This window comes from Crocuta crocuta, unplaced genomic scaffold (assembly GCF_008692635.1).
Source record: "Crocuta crocuta isolate KB4526 unplaced genomic scaffold, BGI_CrCroc_1.0 scaffold176, whole genome shotgun sequence".
NCBI lineage: Eukaryota > Metazoa > Chordata > Mammalia > Carnivora > Hyaenidae > Crocuta > Crocuta crocuta.
Window position 1 is genome coordinate 1,371,719 of NW_027531905.1, and position 23,001 is coordinate 1,394,719.

General features: G+C 38.1%; 1 protein-coding gene across 7 annotated transcripts in view; it reads right to left on the reverse strand.

Moving 5' to 3' along the window:
- The window catches only part of BICD1 (BICD cargo adaptor 1), a 228,755-nt gene that overhangs the window by 120,109 nt on the left and 85,645 nt on the right, over positions 1 to 23,001 (reverse strand). For all 7 annotated transcript variants that reach the window (XM_077774497.1, XM_077774495.1, XM_077774496.1 and 4 more), the window contains exon 2: positions 8,841 to 9,053. In XM_077774497.1, the coding sequence (XP_077630623.1) occupies positions 8,841 to 9,053 (213 nt within the window). The remainder of the gene's footprint in view (positions 1 to 8,840; positions 9,054 to 23,001) is intronic.

The window sequence follows — 23,001 nt, forward strand, 5'->3', positions numbered from 1 at the left end:
TTCTAGTTTATTGTTTCTGTCTTGTTATGTGTGAGTAAGTCTGATTACCAAACCCTGAAACAATAAATAACAGTCTTTATTTCTTATAAAGCATTTTCATGAAAATATTTTATCCTCCTAAAAATCATGGGTAACAGGACAGGAGTTATTATAGTGCTTGCATGGAAATGAAAAGTATTCACACAACTGGTAAAATAGTTAAGACACAAACTCAGATTTCCTGGTTGAAAATTCTACCCCATTACCAAAGCACCTATTTATAAAACAAGCAAATCAATTTTTAAAGAGTGGCTGAAGGGCTCTCCCTAGAATAAAGTGAACATGTGCTTAGTGGCTCAGGTCCATGACATCTGATCTGGCTGTTTAGATGATGTTTTTCACTTAGTCTCAGCAAGTACCACATATTTGTAGTTTTAATGAGAGACTAAGATGATGAGTATAAAACATAAAATGTTATATGTTGTCCCATATAGCTCCATTTAGGGAGCTACAACAAAATATCATAGACTGGGTGGCTTAAACAACAAACATTTTTTTGCACAGTTCTGGAGCCTGGGAAGTGCAAGATCAAGGCACAGGCAGGTTCAGTGTCAAGTTAGGGCCTGCCTCCTGGTTCAGAGATGGGCTTCTTCTCACGGTGTCCTAACATGGTGGAAGGGGCTCGGGAGGTCTCTTTTATAAGGTCACTAATCCTATTCATAAGGGCTCCACCCTCATGACCTATCATTTCTAAAAACCTCATCCCCAAATACTATCACACTGGAAATTAGTTTTCAACATATGAATGTTTGGGGTGGGGTGGGGGCACAAACATTCATATATATTGTCTAACAACAGCTTACTCTATTTCCACAGATAGTGAAAAGTAGAAGGAAATAGTTTCTAAACACATTTAGTTATTTTAACATTGAAAACAACCACTCATTATTAAATATACTTGTTCATTGATGTTTCCCAAGCATCTGGCTCATAGTAAGCACTTTAGAGAATTTTGTTGAGTGAATGAATGTATGACTGAAAACCCAAAAACATTAAAACACTAAGATGAGAAACTCAAAATCTAGGTCCAATGATTCAAAATTCAAGTATATATGACAGGGGTAAAGACACTCAATAGTATCATGTTTTTAAAAAGCAGACACATACTCTTAAGAGACACTGGAAGTTAGTCTAATAAGAAGGTAAGGCAACCTGAAACCAGGTCGCATTAGGAAGTGCTAATGGATCTAGATATGTTTAGTCTGAAAAAGAGAGGACAAAATAGTTCTTTGCAAATATTTGAAGCTGTTGGGCATAGGCTAAAATTGTCAAGTGGAATAGGAAACTAGAAAATATATATATTCTTTGTAAATCCAGAGGCTAGAAACGTAGCCAGATGGTGAAAATTACAGGGAGTCAACTGTTCATTTAATAAAAAGAGCAGTTTAACAATTAGAGCTGCCAAGCAACAGGACGCACAGCCTTGTAAAGGAGTTGTAAGACAGGGAATAAACAATAATTTAGCAACTCCGGGCATTTTGCACAGGACCTATACATTAGTATTATCAACTCCATGTCGGAAGTAAGGAAGTGAAGCTTTGAGAACAAAAGTAATTCTTCAATACCACATAGTTGGTAAGTGGTCCAGCTGGAATTCAAACCTAGGAGTGTATAACTTCCAAAGCATGTTCTTTCAATTCAAGTCAACAAACATTTTTGAATGTCTGCTTTTGGCAAGACACTTCTGGGTGCTGGGGATTCAAAGATAAATGACAGACAGAACAGAGTCCCTTCCTTGCAAGGACTCACAGTTTATCTTCTCCATAATGCTAGAAATATCTAAGTAAAGGCTACATTGACCATTTAGAGATAATGGAGAAAGAATTGTTGAACTAGGAGTAGTCTTTACCAAATAATCACTAAGAGCCTTCCTGCCCTAAAGGTTGGTAGACATATATTCCTTATGGTGGATTAGATGTATTCCTAAAATGTTTGCATCATAGGTTTCTGGAAATGAAGCTTCTGGTATACTATGAAATTTGGTTGTGTATTACAATAAAGGAAAATAGTAGAGCTTCAAATGTAATAAACATCATATGGATTAAGCAGCTTTTAATAAATAAAATGGCACATCAAAAACCAAAAAATACCTAGGAATAAACCTAACCAAAGAGATTAAAAATCTATACACTGAAAACTATAGAAAACTTATGAAAGAAATTGAAGAAGACACAGAAAAATGGAAAAATATTACATGCTCCTGGGTTGGATGAACAAATGTTTTTAAAATGCCGATACTACCCAAAGCAATCTACATATTCAATGCAATCTCTATCAAAATAATACCAGCATTCTTCACAGAGCTAGAACAAACTATCTTAAATTTTGTATGGAACCAAAAAAGACCCCCAGTAGCCAAAGCAATCCTGAAGAAGAAAACCGAAGTTGGGGGCATCACAATCTTGGACTATAAGATGTATTACAAATCTGTAATCATCCAGACAGTATGGTACTGGCACAAAAACAGACACAGACCAATGGAACAGAATAGAGAATCCAGAAATGGACCCACAAAAGTATGGCCAACTAATCTTTGACAAAGCAGGAAAGAATATCCAATAGAATAAAGATAGTCTCTTCAGCAAATGGTGCTGGGAAAACTGGACAACAACATACAGAAAAATGAACCTGGACCAGTTTCTTACACCATACACAAAAATAAGCTCAAAATGGATGAAAAACCTAGACAGGAAGCAATCAAAATCCTAGAGGGGAAAGCAGGCAAAAACCTCTTTGACCTCGGTCACAGCAACTTCTTACTCAACATGTCTGGAGGCAAGGGAAACAAAAGCAATGATGAACTACTGGGACCTCATCAAGATAAAAAGCTGCTGCATAGTGAACAAAACAGTCAATAAAACTAAAAGGCACCAATGGAACGGGAGAAGATATTTGCAAACGATATCAGATAAAGGGTTTGTGTCCAAAATCTATAAATAACTTATCAAACTCAACACCCAAAAAACAATCAGTGAAGAAATGGGCAGAAGACATGAATAAACACTTCCTCAAAAAAGACATCCAGATGGCTAACATGAAAAAATGCTCAACATCACTCAACAACACACAATGAGATACCACTTCACACCAGTCAGAATGGCTAAAGTTAACAATTTAGGCAACAACAGATGTTGGCGAGGATGTGGAGAAAAAGAATCTCTTTTGCATGGCTGGTGGGAATGTAAACTGGTGCAGCCACTCTGGGAAACAATATGGAGGTTCCTCAAAAAATTAAAAATAGAATACCTTATGACCCAGCAATTGCACTACTAGGTATTTATCCAAGGGATATAGGTGTGCTGTTTCAAAGAGGCACATGCACCCAATGTTTACAGCGGTGCTATCAACAATAGCCAAATTATGGAAAGAGTCCAAATGTCCATCAACAGATGAATGGATAAAGAAGATGTGGTGTGTGTATGTGTATATATATACATATAATATATACACATATACATATACATATATGTGTGTGTATATATGTATATACACAATGGCGTATTACTCAGCAATCAAAAAGAATAAAATCTTTCCATTTGCAATGACGTGGATAGAACTAGAGGCTATTATGCTAAGTAAAATTAGAGAAAGACAAAGATCATATGACTTCACACATATGAGGAATTTAAGATATAAAACACATGAATATAAGGGAAGGGAAGCAAAAATAATACAAAAACAAGGAGGGGGACAAAGCATAAGAGACCCTTAATTACGGAGAACAAACTGAAGGTTGCTGGAGGGGTTGTGGGTGTGGGGACAGGCTAAATGGGGAAGGGGCATTAGGGAGGACACTTGTTGGGATGAGTGCTGAGTGTTATACATAGGGGATAAGTCACTGGCATCTACTCCTGAGATCATTATTGCACAATATGCCAACCAATTTGGATGTAAATTTAAAAAGAAAAAAAGAAAAGAAAAAATATATAAAATGGCCACATCCCAAGAGGCTAATAATAATATTCCAGTAAGTTACAAATTTAGATAATGTACTAAAGCTTCATATATTTTGCTAGAAATTTCATTAGCGTGAGGCAAGACTCAGGGTAGGGAAACTTGGGTTCTTGTCAGTGTAGTGATATGACAGACAGAGTCTAGAGGAGAGCGACTTTCCGAGTTCCGATCCTGGCTTGTCACTTATTACTCATGTGCTTTGGACAAGTTATGTGACATCTCGGTGATTTATGTGCCCTGTCAGAAAAATGAAATGGTATAATAATAGAATCTACCTCAATAGGGTGTTATAAAGATTCAGCAAGTTAATCCATGTAAAGAATTTAGAACGGTGCCTGACACATTGTCTGGCAGTCAATGTTAAGTTATCTGCACTTTAAAGTAAAGGCTTAACCTCTATTAGGGTCAACAATCCATTTTATCACTCCAATCTACTGCATTCTACCTGTAGGGGTCTATCTCCCATGACATCTTTCTTTCACGTATGTATACTAATTCTGGTTAGGAATACTGGTAAAATTGTATTGGATGCTTCGTAAAATATTGCAGTAAATTCTGACTTACCTTAACAATGGAGAGTATTTGGTATTATTAAAAGTTTCATTATCCTGTTTTATGATTTTATCAATGTGGATTTTACTTTAATACAAAGTAAGTGTTCAATAAATATTGTTCAAATAAACCTATTTAGACTATCTTCTACACTTTACACCTATAGGTTAGAGAGAAAAATGAAAATCAAATTTGTTTACTAAATATCTGCATAGGCACTATAGTAATCTGTTCTCTTTAAGCTCTCACCAAAATGATGCTGGTCAAGGCAACCAACCCAAGGGTATTTTCCCCCCTTTTCTATTACTGGCCCATATGATTAACTCCTAGTTTGGTTCTTTAGCTGGGGTGATGTTTTTTCTTTATGCTCTCTATACTTCAAAAAATTAAATAAAGCAGTTAAAGACACATATACAAGAGGGCTGACAAAAATGAGAAGGATTACATGAAAATCTGAGTTTTTACAGTTAAACATAGTCCTGGAGCTTCTTAACGAGCAAAGCAGAAACAAAAAGCATACTGTAATTCCTATTGCCTGAGTCATATCTGAACAGAAAGAATTTTCAAGGTAATAAATTCAAAGAGATATTTATCTGATGTTTCGTTGACCTAAGAATATGGATCAACATAATAAGGGCTGTCTTCAACAATGTTTTTATGGAGAATACAGAAAATTATTAATGATAACAGTTTATGTTTAATATGTACTATATTCACTGTATACTTAAATAAGTTTCTACAAATACCATGAATATAATTATAAAACTTTTAGCAGAGCTGAGACTAGAATATTAATTTTCTTTTTTTTAATGTTTTATTTATTTCTAAGATAGAGAGAGACAGCGTGAGCAGGACAGGGTCAGAGAGAGAAGGAGATACAGAATTGGAAGCAGTCTCCAGGCTCTTGAACTAGCCGTCAGCACACAGCCCAACGTGGGGCTCGAACCCATGAACAGTGTGATCATGACCTGAGCTGAAGTTGGACACTTAACCAACTGAGGCACCCAGGTGCCCCTAGAATATTAATTTTCTAATACCTAGTTCAGAAAATGTTCTGTTTTTTCCACTACATTATCCTATGCCTACCATATATGGAAGAGAATTTGACCTTGGAATACACATGTATACAAATATATGTGTAAAGCTTCCATAATACACATGTGACATTTCCACACACACACACACACACACACACACACACACACACCCCTTGGCCAGTACCAACAATCCTACTGAAATAAAAGATGAGTAAATAAATGAGTAAATAAGTTACTTCCAGTAAATCAAAGTGATTCCATTAATTAAATTCGCACAGCACCTGTCAAGCTGATGATTTTCTACATTTTGTGTTGGTTATCCTTGTATATTTCCAATGGCCCATCAGGTCATGATATTTTTGTTTTATGATCTCTCTTCCAATCATATGCATCACTCAGTGCTCAGAATACAAAAATAAAAAATAAAATAAAATTAAGCCTACAATAATAACAAATCTGAGGTTTCAATTTAACAGCAGACATCAAAAGTCTATACCAATACAAACTCCCAGTTAGAAAATAAATGTCAGGGGGATATGATGTATAGTATGGTGACTATAATTAATAATACAGTATTATATATTTGCTAACAGAACAAATCTTAACAGATTTTTTCATCACATGAAAACAAATTTTTTTAACTATGTAAGGTGACATTAACTAGACCTATTGTGGTGACCATTTTGCAATATAAATATCAAATCATTACCTTGTATCAATCATTGTAGAAATATCAATCATTATGCTGTATACCTGAAACTAATATATTGTTTATCAATTATGCCTCAATAAAAAAGTCTGTATCAATACACCAAAAAATAGAATTTATTCCTTTTCTCCTTTTACAAATGGACTCAGCTCTAAATGCTAATAATTTTACTAGGTGCTTGAACACATGAGGCATGGATGAAAACCTGCAGGCCTCTGGGTATAATAATACCAGTAGCTTCCAGCCCATCAGAAAGAACACCAACAAATATACCAAATATACCAATAAATTGGCACACTTTAGATGACCAGAAAAAAACCCTGGGGTTTTTTTGCTCTTTTAATTAACTAATAAACCTGAATGAATATACTCATAGGCTAGATTGCCTTATGTATATTTTAGATTGAAAAATACATTAATTTGGTTGTAGCAAGTTATTCTCTTACGGCAAATCAACTATTGAAAATGTATAGAAATAGAGGATTATGACCCAGTAATTCATTCAGCAATTCCCCAAATTGTGAGCTGCATGATACTCCCTTTCCTAACTTTGGGCCAGACAAAAAGGTTAAATTAGTGGTTCTTAAAATATGGTCTCCAGAGCAGCAGCCACAGCGTCACCTGCTGTGAACCTGTAAGAAATGCAAATAATTGGATTCCACCAAGACCTCCAGAATCAGGCTCCTGAGAGTGCGGCTAGGGGGCATGTTTTGATGCATTCTCTAAGTGACTCTGATGATCTGAATGAATGGCTCCTCAAAATTTTTTTCTTTGCTCCTTTAATTCACTCATAACGTTTAACCTCCCTCTTAAGTACCGGCTCCTGCTATAAATCTACTCCTTGGAAACTCCACTCGAGTGCGACTTGTAGTGAGGATGCTTAGTCAATCACACTCGGTAATGCCTCAACAGAGAAACATCTGCGGGTTCTCCCCCCTTCTCCAACCCTCACCACTGGTTCCTCAGCGCTCGCTGCTGTGCACAGTAAGGATGTGTGGCTTTCAGAGGATCCATCTAATTAGCAATCAAGACCACATGACTCATTGGCCACAGGTATTCTCCACAAACCACCTGCCTGTGTGTGCCCATGACCCTCATGTTGCCTGTGTCGCATTGCATCTGCCAACTTGTCACATGAACCTGCTGCTCCACCGAGCCCCTGGTGGATGTTCAGGGACTCACTTGATCCAGGAGGGTAGCCTGTAGCACTACATGACCTTGGGTCCACTTCTGTAGTGGACACCTGTCTCACAGGGAAGTCTGGGGCTGAAAGGGTGAATGACAACTCCTTAGGAGGAGCAGGTTCTGTACCCCAAAGGGTAAGCAAGAGATAGCCCAAACCCAACACTTCTAGATGCATCAAATAAAGAACTAACGAGGAGCTTTGTTTTTAACATTCACTTCCACTGGAGGGAAAGGGGACAGGATATCTTCAAAACTGTCTCGTGTTCTTCTCAGTACCCAGCACGAACTTCCACTTGGCTGGTTCTTTCTTGGTGTCTAGAAGTCATAGTACTATTCTTGGGCATGTCCGAAGAGAATGAACTAGGTAAAACAGAAACCTTACTGTAATATGCATTTTGTTCATTGTAATATGGAGATGTGTAAATGTAAATCGTTGATTAAATGCCAACAAATTTAGGGAAATTTACATCTCATAATAAGAAAGCTCTACTTGTAAAACGTCACTAATTTTAGGAGAAAATATCAGTGTATTATTTCTCCCATATTTCACAATATTTAACAATTCTTTCATTCTACCCTTTTGTATTAGTAAAACACTCCGTTGAGAAGCCCACTTGACTCTTCATTCCCTGCTACACTGGTTTAAGAGTGAGAGGATATAGCTGTACCTCTTCTAGAGCTTTCACACTCAAAAATGGAGTGAATGGCTTATTATGAAGTTTCCAAAAATGCTCTTAAAAAGCTTTGCTGGATGAAGCTCTTCCCAGTATCATCCCTCCAAGAATGACTCCACCACTCTGAAAATGATCTGGCACGTGACGCTGCCATGGAAAAGCTGAAGGGGAAGAGGGAGTCCAGAAGGTCCAGAACTGAGGAAGGCTCCCCCACCTAATTCATACGAACTGTAATCTGCTGCCTTCTCTACAGCCAGAAAAATAGTTTGTGGCACTCCATCTCAGACTCTAGAACCCCAGAGAAACTCCCTTGGGGTCTCATTCCCCGGTGAGAAGAGTCCTGAGCTAACACGACTGTCATTTTGAATTAGTGTCGACACAGAGCATCACGGCCAGCTTCTTCTCCACCTTTTATTAAAACAGGCTAAAGGGAGACAAAGGGGCTAATATCACAATATTTTTTTAAAACCTTTGCAGAAATAGCAAGGCTAATTCCCAACTACTCAATAAGTAGACTTTAATTCTTAAATAAGAGAAAAGCTCATCTCAGAACAGGCTGTCATTTCACTAAACATGAAAAATCACCGGCATCAGTACTATGTGCTTTATGTGTTTTATTCCTCTCTCCTAGAAAGAATTTTATCTTATTTCTCTCTCCGACAAATCTCTCACAGGGAGTTGGCTGTTTACCTCCTTCAGATCCTGCACGACGGCCGTGAGCCTCTCATTTTCTGCCTGAACGTTAGTGACCACAGCCCGGCTCTGTTTCAGCTCGTTCTGCATCTCCAAGATCTTCCCCAGATAGTAAGCTTCCTTCGAGGCAGACTCTTGCAGAAGCGTTTCCTCCCGAGTCTCTCCATCCTCAGCAACCTTCCGGTGGATGGAGAAGGACTGCCCAAATGCCTGCAGAGTATATGAAAAGAAAAAGAGTGCCTGATGAAATGCACCATAGCACTATTTAAACCAACTCTGGGAAATGTTTGGTTTTGTTTAGTATTTTAAGAGAAGCTACTCTACAAGACTTCCAGGAGCAAAACAACACATTTTATGCAACAGTCTAATGGCTCTCACTGATACTTGAAATAATTCAAATTCAATTAATAAGGGGAAAGAAAATTTGTATATATCCTGCTAAAAATATATATAATGAGTTAAAGAAAACCGGAAAAACACTGCTTGTTTTATGTTACAATTTTCTTAAACCAAGCCTATTAAGGAACAGACAGTTCAGTGTTAATGAGGCCAATAAAATTCATGTTCTCACTCTCATTCTAGAAACGATCCCAAAATCATCTTTCAAGGAAGAATATAATAGTTTCATTAGCTTTCTAATACACGAGCCGTAAGAATACACCAATTAGGAACAGCACCCTGAAGAGCGGAAATCCCCAAATGGCATTCAAATTGCCCAGTATTAAAAAAAAAATCACAGTCACTGTGTAAGAAAACATATGTGTATCTACATATACGTGCAAAAAGAAATACAGAGTAAACCAGGAACTAATGATATTGGTAAGCTACAGGGGGTGAGTGGGAATGGCAGGAAGGAAATACAAGAGATGAGGGACCCTTTCCTGAGCATGCCTTTTCATACAGCCCTGACTCTCAGAACTACAGTAATAATGTTTCACATACCTTCTAAATAATAACTAAAACCAACCTTGGTGTGTAAGGGGGCCTTGTGTGGAACACAAACAGTAACAAATGTTCCTAGGTGTACTACAAATGAATGACTTAACCACACCGAGAGGAGTGGAGAAGAAAAGATCTAACCTGAGTAATTTTGGAAATCAGTATATTTTCTATGTACTGTAAAGCTAAAGACAAAAAGAACTGTACCTAACTACTATAGTCAAGGTAGTAAATTCTCATAGGATTAAGGGATCACAATTCTAAAGATTTCTTTATATGTATACTAGGGTTGAGCAGATAAGTAACTATTTTATCAATAATGAAAGCTAGGTTTCTCACTGTTGGAGAAAGTTACAAACAAGGAAAGGGAGACTTCTGAAAGGAAACTGGTTGTAATTAGAAGTATCAGGATGAACTTAGTCTTTAATAGGCAGATAAATATTCATAGATAGACAGATGGAGAGAAACATAATTTATGCATGTGTGTGTGCGCGCGCGCACACACACACACACATTTCCTACCTCTGCCCTCTGAGAGGCGCAGGAGGAAGGACATCTCAGTAGCCATGAACATACCTGCACCCAAATTTTGTTTCTACATATCAATATCCAATTAAAAGAATTAGGGCTCAGGGGGTGCCTGGGTAGCTCAGTCAGTTAAGTATCCAACTTCAGTTCAGGTTATGATCTCATGATCTGTGAGTTTGAGCCCTGCATTGGGCTCTGTGCTAACAGCTGAGAGCCTGGAGCCTGCTTAGGATTCTGTCTCCCTCTCTCTCTGCCCCTCCCCAGCTCATTCTCTGTCTCTTAAAAATAAATAAATGTTAAAAATTGAAAAAAAAAAAAAAAAGAATTAGAGCTCGGGACACTCGAGTGGCTCAGTCAAACTGAGCATCCAACCTAACGTCAGGGCATGATCTCACAGTTCATGAGTTCGAGCCCCGCATTGGGCTTGCTGCTGTCAGCTTAGAGCCTGCTTTGGATTCTCTGTACCCTCCTCTCTCTGCCCTTCCCCTGCTCATGTGCTCTCTCTCAAAAATGAATAAACATTAAAATAAATAAATAAAAGAACTAGGGCTCTTTGGAGAAATAACCAATTCTTGAACTAGAGCAAAATGAATTTCATACATCTTGTGGTGCCAAAGAGTAAGTAACAAAATGCTTTCAAAAAAATGATAGGGACCTGTCAAAGGACACAAGAGCCTTCAGAAGGGGCTCCCATTAGCCAAATCTGGGATAATCTGGCCAATAAAATAAGTAATTATAATAATGAATTATAACCCATAGAATAATACAGTCGAGTCCACATTGATAAAATAACTGAATAAATGAGGGAAGAAGGGATAGCTCTTCCTTACAGTAGAATTCTAATTAAAAGGTGTAGTAGGAATGGAGGAGATAAAATATATTATCATTTGGCAAACACCAATTGTTGCAGGTAAAAATTATCAATGGAAGATAAAATATGCCAAAAGTATGATGAGAAACAGGATATTTGCATAAAGTATCTCCTCCCATGATAGTTGTTAATTCCAGTCAGAAAAAATAAGAAACTTGCAGTGGAGAATCCTGATCACCTTATGTGACCAAAAGTTAATCAGCAGCAATGAGACAATAGGACATCATGTACTCTCTAGTATAATAGAGTAAGAGGGGACAGCATCTCTTCTGTGGTATTCTTGCCAAAAACATATAAGCCAATTCTTATCATAAGAATACATCAAACAAACCCAAACTGGAGGATATTCTACAAAATTATTGGTCAGGACTCTTGAAAAGTATTAAGTCCCAGCAAAATAAAGAAAGACACCTCTAGACTAGATGAGAGTAAGAAAACATGATAATAAAATGCAGTGTGGGATCTTGGATTGGATGCTAAACCTGAAAAAAGACATTAGTAGCACAACTGACAAAAATAGGATAAATTCTTTATATTGTTTTATAATATTGTATCAATACAAATTTCTGGTTTCCATAATTTACTTATGGTTTTGTAAGATGTTAACATTTGGGGAAGCCATGTAAAGAGTACATGCAATTCAGTGTAGTAATTTTGGAGCTTTTTCTATGTCTAGAGTTATTTCAAAATGAAAAGTTAATAGGTATAGTGTCTGCCCTAAAGAATTTAATAGACCTGATAAAATAGTGGCATGAAGAGTTATAAAGAATAAACGTACTTGAGGGGTACCTGGGTAGCTCAGTCAGTTACATGTCCGACTTCAGCTCAGGTCATAATCTTACAGTTTGTGAGTTTGAGCTCCACATTGGACTTTGTGCAGACAGCTTAGAGACTAGAGCCTGCCTCAGATTCTGTGTCTCCCTCTCTCTCTTCCCTTCCCCTTCTTGTGCTCTGTCTCTCTATATCTGTCTCTCTGTCTCTCTCAAAAATAAACATTAAAAATTTAAAAAAATAATACATGTACTTGAACACCAATAGAATACTATATTTAATTAGACGTACTTTGGGTATTTACCCAAAGAACACAAAAAATATATGCACCCTTATACTTACTGCATTATTATTTACAATAGCCAAGATACAAAAGTAACCCAAGTATCCATCAATAGATAAATGGATAAAGATGTGGTACACACACACACACACACACACACACAGGAATTTTACAAGGTCATAAAAAAGAATGAGATCTTGTCACTTATGACAACATGGATGGACCTAGAAGACATTATACTATGTGAAATGAGTCAGATAGAGACAAATATCATATGATTTCACTTATATGTGGCATCTAAAAAACAAAACAAACAAATGAAAAGCAAAAACAGATCCATAAATACAGAGAACAAACTGATGGTGGCCAGAGGGGAGGGGAGTGGGGGTATGGACAAAATGGGTGAAGGGGAGTGGGAGATAAAGTCTTCCCAGTTATGGAATGAGTAAGTCACCAGGATGAGAGGTACAGCACAGGGACTATAGTAAATAGTACTGTAATAGCATTGTATAGTGACAGATGGTAGCTACACTTGTGATAACCACAGCATAATATATAAAATTATTGACTCACGGTGTTGTACACCTGAAACTAATGTAACATTATATGTCAACTATACTTCAATTTAAAAAAAGAGTACTGTGGTTTTACCATGTAATGTGATTTTATTATATCCTGAAATTTAAAATGTCATAAAATTATGCTGCTGGACTTCATACAGGCTGGAATTAATCTGGAAAACTGTTTGACATTGTTACAAACATGAAGGCAGAAAGGTATGTCTTAATCCATTACAAGAGAAATCATAAAACTTAAGAGGAGACAGTATATTTAATGATTTCAAAGACTCTTCTTCAAATTATACTCATAGAACAGAAATTTAAAAAAAAATAATAACCTGCAAACCTATGTCTCAATAAATTAACTTCTTTAGAATTTCTACATAGATCAAAACCAAAAGATGGTTCCTAAGCATCAACTGAGAAAGAAACATTCCAGTATGGATGGATGGATGTTCATCTGTAGAGAGTAGAACATTCATTCTTGGTGTTTATCTTGTTAAGTTTCTGAACAGAAAGAAATTCTTATTTGAGCAGCTAAATTTCTTTATGTAGTAATAAGCATATAGACTCATGAGTAGATGAAAAATTATCTTCAGAGGTGATGTTTACTTTGCTTTTCCATCAGTAGTGGCCAAACTCTGTGAGGGTGATTCTGAATTTATTACCCATTAGAAAGCCTTTGGAGGGGAGAGGTCTGACAGCACACTTCCCCGCGGTGACCTGGTGAAGTTTTCACCCACCCTCCCCCTAGCAAAGGAACCCTGACTATATAGTTAGGTATTAGTAAAATTTACAATTAGGATGAACTGTGTCAAGCACCTCAGCTACCTTCTTTTTCACAACCTACTTTTCCACTTCTTTGTAATAGAAAACTGCCACAGGGCATATTCTTTACTCTTCCTGAGTAAAATCAATAGACTTATTAGGCACTCAGAAATGGTTGTCATATTCTCAGTACATAAGCAATGCTCTCTTGGTAGCTAAAACAAACCCTCAAGTCTTAACAGCAAGTGACTGTGCCTTTCCACCCCTGACATGAAGTTTTAAAAATTATACTCTGGGTCCAACACCAAAGGAGATAAAAATTTTCAGGTATGTACATATAATAGATTTCAAAAAAGAATCAAGAACTGAAATTGCAGATATAAACATTTTGATGATTCTTTATATTTACTGCAGCTCAGAAACCTTAACTGAACATACGGGTTTCCAACGTTAGTCATTATTTTAATGAAGAACTTGGCCCTTCATTGGACCTGATTTGAAAACCAATGAAAGTATGCAAGGTTATCCAAGGACATTAACCATGGTGTTTTTCACTTGAAATAGAAAAATAATACCAGTGCTGCACAGGCAACAGAAGCCCCATGATCTGCATTTGCAAATCCACTGAGTACTAACACTACTCAGAAAATATCTGCATTTTAGAAAGGAAGAGTAAAGAAGAAAACACTCCTACTTTACATAATTCCTAATTGTCCGTAACTGGAATGGGACAAGACACCAACTGACATCTATCATTTGGTTAACTGTCAAAGTGGATTTATCAGACCTGTCTGGCTCTGCCAATTAGCTTCCTCCTCCATCACTATTCCAAGTATATCCCAACAAGGCTGGGCCCAAGAGAAGACAAACAATCTTTTTCAAGGCCATTGAAGCCATATCCTTGGCAGAAATCACAAAACTAGCTTCGATGTCTATGTAAAGGCAAACCTAGGGTAGTCAAGTCTATATCAACTAAATTAGGGACTCCAATGTTCCTCACAGAGCAAAGGTTTGCAGTACAGATGTCCACTTCACAGTCCCCAGCTGTTAAAGCATCAATTTCTGCAACATCCACCGTTCAGAATGTTCTGATTAATTGGGTCCATCATTAATTGGGTCCAAAAACATTCTTATTACCACTAAGATGGTGTCTTCACAAAATACCGCCAACGAATCCTCAAATGCATGGGAAAGAAAATGAGATGAGGAGGAGGAGGAGGAAGATGATGACGACGATGACAATGATGACTATGATAATTTGTAATCTGGCCTTGATACTTGTAACAAATTTATACTTGGTCTCAAACCCATTGTACTGAGATTAAACATGCATGTTGGGTGTTTTTAAGTTGTGTTATAGAAAACGTAAATGGTATGTAAGGACTAAATATACTTATCCTTTCTGATTGAGATGTTGCACTTTCTTTAACAGGATTAGCAATGGTTTTTTCATCAGCCTTTAAGTGTAAGAAATAAAATATTCATTCATAAAAAAATCTAATGTATGCAAATTTGAAGAAAAAATAAAATATTTTAATTTCATCCTTAAATACCATAATTACTTACTAATGAGATGTGTGCATCCACTGGGCACTACACAAATTCTCAAACCTAGAATCAGATTGGACCCTGTCACCCTCATTTCCTGATCCACATTGATTTTCACATGGCACCTGCTTTTTATTAGAGCAACCACAGACAACTCAGCTTTGAAAAATACTGCATTAAAAAAAAAATGTAGCACAATCTGATATTGGAACTGTGAACTAAATTCTCTGGAGCCAATACTCATGCAGTGTCAACAGAGGCCAAGTATCACTGTGTTCCCCTCAAACAAATATGTGAAATGTCCCTTGGTCCTCTGTGGGCTTGCAGGCACCCCAGGCACACTTTTGGTAACCACGGGTCTGGGGAAGACCTTGCCTAAGTATTTCTGATATACTCACTTTGAGATTTTAACGTAGGGAGGGGTTGAGGACCACAGCACTCGGGTGAGGTCCAGGAGCCGAATGGCCAGGCTGCGGGTCACACGCAGCTCCCGCTCTCCCCGCCGGGGCACCTGGGCACTCCTGTGTTCCTGCAACAGCTCACACTGCCACCAGCAGCGACAGAGAGTTCCTACTTCTCCACATCCTTACTGCTTACTTTTAGACTTTAAAGTTTTTGCCACCTTGGGAAGCATAAAATAGTATCACCTGGTGGTTTAGCTTGCATTTCCATGATTACTAATGAAGTTATACATTTTTATATTTTTATTAACCACTCACCTTCCATTTTTGTATAGTTTCTACTCAAGGCTTTTTTTTTTTTTTCATTTTTCAACAGAGTGCTTCCCCCCGCTTACTAATTTTTTAGTTATTTGCATGGCAAATATCTTCCCCCAGTATTTATGGTTTGTCTTTTCACACATTCTACAGTGACTTTTGAAAACATAAGGTCCCATTTTCTAAAGGACAGTTTCCAGTTTCCTTACTATTTGTTAGTAATAAGTATGACAAATATTTTCTTCTGGTTTGCTGCTCTCTGCACCCCACAATCTTTTAGGGTGATGTCTTTTGATAAAGTAACATCCTTGGATTTAACATAGTCCAATGACTAATCCCTTGCTCTCTGGCCAATAGTTTTTGTATCTCATTTAACATCCTTCCTTCCCTCAAGGTCATAAAGCTGTTCTATATTTTCTTCCAAAAGTTTAAAAGTTTTGCCTTTCATTTAAGTCCCTAATCCACCTGAAATGGATTTTTGTGTATAAAGTACAGATCTATTTTAATTATTTTCTATATAAATAATCAACTTCCCTAGCACTATGTAATGAACTATCCCTCCTTTCCTCCTGATATCTAGTGCCAAGTCAGTCATAAATCATATTGACAGAAGTGTGCCTGTTTCTAGGCTATTCCATAATTCTCGACAGATGTTCTTAAGGTACTGATGTGAGGGGCAGTTCCCCTGAGAAAGAAGGGGTACCCTGTATCATCTAAATCTTATTCACTATTATTTAAGCTTTGACCTATTTGCATCAAACAGATTGTGATTACTGATGGCAATCTATTAAATGAAAATATCATACTTTGTAGGAAAGGAGTAAATCCACATTAATTTTGAGATGTAGCCAGTGAATATATAAAACCTAGATTTTTCTTTCTTCTATGTAATATATGTAATTATTAAGGAAAATATAGATAATCCCAAAAACTAGAAAAAGAAAAAAGGTTACACCTTTTCTCTCTCACTCCCACAATTTAGGGAAGTTTAAGACATCCAAATCCTTGCCCACCATTCCCTACTGGGCCCCTTGAGATCTTTAACATGTGTTTTATTCATCAGAGTGTGGGCCTCAAGCTAGGATCTGGTCTTCTACCCTGGTGAACTTGGCTCAACCAAAAGGACTCCACTTTGGCCAGGCTGGTGGCCACCTATGCTTCCCCCTCCTTACCTTTCCCTGCGTTCTAAGTATTTTTTGTTGTTGGCAGGGTGATTTATGTCATAAGGAATCTTGGGATCAAAAGTGTTAGACAACCACTGTCCCTAAGTTGATGTATATGGTCCATCCTGTTTCTGAAGGTTCAGTTCAGCCTCATTTGGCTGGGTTAGAAGCTAGTCTCATTACTATAGCTTATCCACAGTCACAAGGAAATTACAGAGACTTTAAGATCCAGCATAAGGAGGGGCGCCTGGGCGGCTTAGTCGGTTAAGCGTCCAACTTTGGCTCAGGTCAGATCTCATGGTTCATGGGTTTGAGCCCTGCATCAGGCTCTGTGGTGACAGCTCAGAGCCTGGAGCCTATTTCAGATTCTGTGTCACCCTCTCTCTCTCTGCCCCTCCCCCACTCACACTCTGTCTCTCTGTGTCTCAAAAATAAACTATAAAAAAAATTTTTTAAAAAAATCCAGCATAAGGAAAAATATATGTGCTCAGCAAGCAATCTCTTTTAAGACTGCTTGCTTAGCAGAATATGTCTGTCCAGGAGCAAAATTCAAATGCACACATTTTATGAGTATTACAACCAGAGAGAAACTCTTCAATTTGGTAATAGGTTGTTTTTTTAACATAACACGTCTAAAATACAGGTAAAAATTTTTTCTGGATCTTATCCATTGAGGGGTCTTTGTCTATTAAGGTGTAGGTAAAAAGGAACCCCTGAGTGGCTCAGTTGGCATGATCTCACAGGTTGTGAGTTTGAGCCCCAGAATAGGCTCTGTGCTGACAGCTCAGAGCCTGGGGCCTGCTTCAGATTCTGTGTGTGTGTGTCTCTCTCTTTCTGACCCTCCCCTGCTTGCACTCTGTCTCTCTCTCTCTCTCAAAAATAAACATTGAAAAGAAAAGAAAAGGAAGAAAAGAAAAAAGAAAAGAAAGAAAAGAAAAGAAAAGAAAAGAAAAGAAAAGCCTTGCTTCATTCAGGAAAAAGATTATCTCACACTCTATCTCAGAGAGAAAATACTGAAGGCTTTTTGGAAACCTAAAGAAGAAAGAAATGAGGGAATATTCCTGATCTTGCAACTATTAGGAAAAAAACCAAAAAAACAAGAAACCAGTATTGACATGGAGTTATCGAAGTGGCCTAGATTTTCTTAAAACCCAGTTGTGACTAAGATATGAGACTAGATCGAGTGACTTTTATTACTAATCAAGAAAAGAAAAACGCTTCTTGGATATATTGTTTCCTTTCCTCTGTATGTGGGCCCTTACATTCTTACTGGTAACAAAATGATGAGCCAAATGTTTTGAATGTGTCTTCTTGCCTTCATGTAAAATAACTTGTTCCTTTATTTGAGTTTTTAAAAATCACCTCAGCCTAAAACACTACTTAAAATAAATAGGGGTATTATTCACTATTTTGCATAGAAGGTTCAGCAATCTGCCAAAGTCACCAGCTGGTCAATGGCACAGCCGGATTCAAAGCCCGGTGGCCTGACCCCAGGGCCTAAGCATCTAGTATTCTGTACTATGCAGAGTAGAACTGCAGCAAGAAATCAGAAAATGAAAAACCTGATAAAAGCATTACTAAGATAATAGGAGACTGTTGTTCTGAACTTATAGGAGGTTAGGAAATGCAAAAGTAATTTAGGCAAAGATTAGGCTAAAACAAAGTGAAACTAGGGTGCCTGTGTGACTCAGTCAGTTGAGCATCGATTCTTGGTCTCAGTCAGGTCTTGATCTCAGGATTGTGAGTTCAATCCCCAGTTGAGCTCCCCACAAGGCATGAAGCCTACTTAAAAAAGTTAAAGTAGGGGTGCCTGGGTGGTTCAGTAGGTTAAGCGTCCGATTTCAGCTCAGGTCATGATCTCGCAGTCCTTGAGTTATGAGCCCTGCATCGGGCTCAGTGCTGACAGCTTGGAGCCTGGAGCCTGCTTCGGATCCTGTCTCCCTCTCTCTCTGCCCCTCCCCCATTCACACATCTCTTTCTCTCTTCACCACGTTCACTCTCTTTCTCTCAAAAATAAATAAACATAAAAAAATTTTAGGGGTGCCAGGGTGACTTAGTCAGTTAGGCATCTGACTTTGGCTTAGGTCATGATCACCTGGTTGATGAGTTCAAACCCCGCGTTGGGCTCTGTGCTGACAGCTAAGGGCCTGGAGCTTGCTTCAGAGTCTGTGTCTCCCACTCGTGCTCGGTCTCTCTTTTCCAAAAATAAACATTAAAAAAATTTTAATTTTTAATAAAAAATAAATAAAAATAAAAATAAACCAAAATGAAACTGTCATCCAGCTACCTCCACCCTAGTTTGCTGTTATGGAAGGGACTGTGAGTTACCTAAACAGTATTCACCCTCTCTCCTTCATAAGAAATGTTGATGTTATTTGGGGTAAACCGCCCCCACTTAAAGACTACTTTTCCTACCTTTCTTCGCCTTCTAGAGGAATTCAAGGAAATGTAAACAGAGGTTAAGTAGATGGAAGCCAGGAAGCTCTTTCAAAGGGGGATGATTCAGTTGACAGATGCGTACTTTTGCCATTTCATTTTCTTCCAGCTTGGAATACAGACACGATGGCTGGAGTGCTAAGAGCATCTTGTGACTACGAGCAGACTTTTCACATGTAACTCAGCACTGAGGAGAGTAGGAAGAAGTTGCGAAGAAGCCTGGGCTCTTGGTGCCCACAGGACTGCCCCACTAGCACTGAACTAGTTAGTTCTGTACTTCTTGTATGTTTAAGCCACTCCTACCTGAGTTTTCTGTCAAATGTGGCTGAATTTGAATTCTAAGTGATATAGTGTCTTATGTAATTTTTTAAATATTTTTTAAATGTTTATTTTATTTATTCTGAGAGAGAGAGTGTGTGTGAACAAGCGTGGGGGAGGGGCAGACAGAGAAGTTGAAAGAGAGAATCCCAAGCAGGCTCTGTGCGGTCAGTGCAGAGCCGGATACCGGGCTGGATCTCATGAACTGTGAGATCATAACCTGAGCCAAAATCAAGGGTTGGACACTTAACTGATTGAGCCCCCCAGGCGCCTCATATACGGTCTTATATAATTATTAAACTTCTAATTATCCTCAATACTTTCCAAAAATTTACAAGAACTCTTAATAAATTCTATTCTAGGGGCACCTGAGTGGCTCCATCAGTTAAACATTCAACTTTGGCTCAGGTCATCATCTTACAGTTTGTGGTTTTGAACCCTGCATCAGGCTCTCTGCTACCAGCACAGAGCCTACTTCAGATCCTCTGTCCCTCTTTCTCTCCGCCCCTCCCCTGCTATGCTCCCTCACTCTCTCTCAAAAATAAATAAACATTAAAAAAATTTTAAAAAGAAATAAATTTTATTCTAACTCACAATAACCTCCTTTCTGTCTCACGTTTATTCCTCTCTGCAATTCATTCCTATCAGCCATATATTAATGTCTTTGTGAATTCATAGCATACTATTAACAGAAAACACTGGAATATCAGCAAAGGTGGAAATGAACAGTAAATGCAAAAGTCAACAGCTTGCGATGTAAAAGAGAAAAAAGATCTTGAGAAATTAAAGGTAAGAAATTGCTCTAGAATCACCAGTCCAGTAGTTGATGAAACCAGAGCTCAAACCTAAAGGCTCCTTTGTGATGCTGGTCTTAAAGGGAAACACTGAGAGTGAACCAGAAAGAAGGAAGTGGAAAAAGCTTCCAGTTGAGGGTGACTGGTTTAACAAAAAGCCTTGAGGGAGAAGGAAGGAGGTAGATGGTACTTACTTACAGACCATCAGGAGCCAGGAGAGTGAGGGGCCATTTTAAGAAGAGCAGACTTGGTGCTAAGAACTAAAGGGGAGGAGTAAAATCATGAAATAAGTAGGCTTAGAGGTGCCTCTCAACCATCAGCATGGGGAAGATGAGGGTGGGAAATAGACTAACAAGCAGAGTATTCAGACTGGCCTGTCAAAGTGCACAGGCAGATTTTTATTACCAAGTCATGCAACATTCATCCCTGACCCTGACCCTGCTTATGAAGAATGTTCAGGCTCCTCATTATTTTTTTCCAGTGTTTTTAGAGCTTTTATAATATACATAATACTCCTATAATCATTCGCCTCTCAAAAATTTATTAAAATGTCTTTGAGAGCTTTCAGGATATTTATTTGGTCCTCTCTCCAAATTCATTATAAAGGACTGGGAAAAAAATATATGGTATATGCTTGTTACTCAGAGATTTGTGTTAGACAGTCAGGTGAAGGCTAGGAACAACCATAATACCTAGGACTTGAAGATGTATAAATCCTAACGTGTGCTGGGTGAAGCTCCTTCTTGTCTTACTTATAGCTAATCTGTATTTTTTCATCATAAAAGCATCCCAACCAATTTGTAACAAGTTACCTGGAGACATTCAGACTTCAGAAGACTAATTCTATCTCTTGAGGAATATAGTCGTAAACTTTGAAGCTGTACATACTAATTGGCTGTCAAGGAAGCTGTCTTCGGTCCTCTATGTGTAACATCTTGGCAAAGTGCTTAAATTCCTTCATCAGTTAGAAAACACTAAGACTCTTTGGTTTTCTCCTTTGGGCCTGATTGTAATAATATGATAATCACAAGTAGATTCTTCTCTTCAAACCAAAATTAATAGGAATTTTTCTCCCACAGGCCCAAACACTTCCACGCCAATTCCAACCCACATCAATGCCTTTAACTTTGGAGAGAAATGACGGGTACCTGGCTGGCTCAGTCAGTGGAGGGTAGGACTCTTAATCTTGGGGTTGTGAGTTTGAGCCCCACATTGGGTGTAGACATCTTAAAAATAAAACCTTAAAAAAAAACTTTAGGGAGAAATGGAATTTGAGATGTAGACATTAAAGATATAAGTAAAATCTCAGAAAGGAAAAGATGTTTTGTTTTTAATGACTGATGGCTCTTCCTGAGATGAGTAAGTGTGGCTGGAAAACTTCTAATGCCGAGCTATATGTGGTTGACCTGCCATATGTTATTTAAGCCTTAGCTCATCTCATGCTTCTCTCCAATTCACCTTATGCCACGTCTCCAATTCGATATTATATCCAGTATCAACAGGGCCAGGGTGGGAAGGAGGGGAAGAGGAGTTCAGGAAGGGAAAGAGAATATAACAGGTGGTCCACTGGCGTGAGGTTCAGGAAAGGTAAGGTTGTCTGCTTTGCACATTATTTGAACACTGCTTTCAACTAAAAGACAAGGTATTCTTTTTAGTACACATCAAATGATCCCACAACAAAATGACTATGTCAAAACAACAGAATGTAAATGTCCCAGGCTCCTTCTGAGGGTTACTCCTTCTTAAAGGCACGTTCTAACTCCCTATCTTCAACAACCTGCTTTCAGATCCATGTTTGAATGTCCTAAGGTAAAACTATGACTCTAAGGACAAAGCTTTTCCTACCAGACTTCATGAGGAAATAAAAAGTATAAATTTGAAAATATTTTAATTCAGTCTTAATTAAAGAGAATCTAAATTAAAGAGAGAAACTTTGAAAAAAATAACTTTGATAGAGGTTATTTAAATTTTTCTTATTTTTTGTATTTATTTCTGAGAGAGAAGGAGAGACAGCATGAACAGGGGAGGGTCAGAGAGAGAGGGAGACACAGAATCCAAAACAGGCTCCAGGCTCTGAGCTAGCTGTCAGCACAGAGCCCGACGCAGGTCTCGAACCCACGAACTGTGAGATCATGACCTGAGCCAAAGTCGGACGCTTAACTGACTGAGCCACCAAGGCGCCCCTGATAGAGGTTATTTAAGAATTCAGGAAGGACCGGGGTACCTGGGTGGCTTAGTCGTTTAAGCGTCTGACTTCGGCTCAGGTCATGAACTCACAGTTCATGAATTCGAGCTTTGCATCAGGCTCTGTGCTGACAGCTCGAAACCTAGAGCCTGCTTCAGATTCTTTGTCTCCCTCTCTCTCTATTCCTCTCCCACTCATTCTCTGTCTCTGTCTCTCTCTCTCAAAAAAATAGAGATTTTAAAAAAAATTTTAAAAAGAGTTCAGGAAGGACCAAAAAT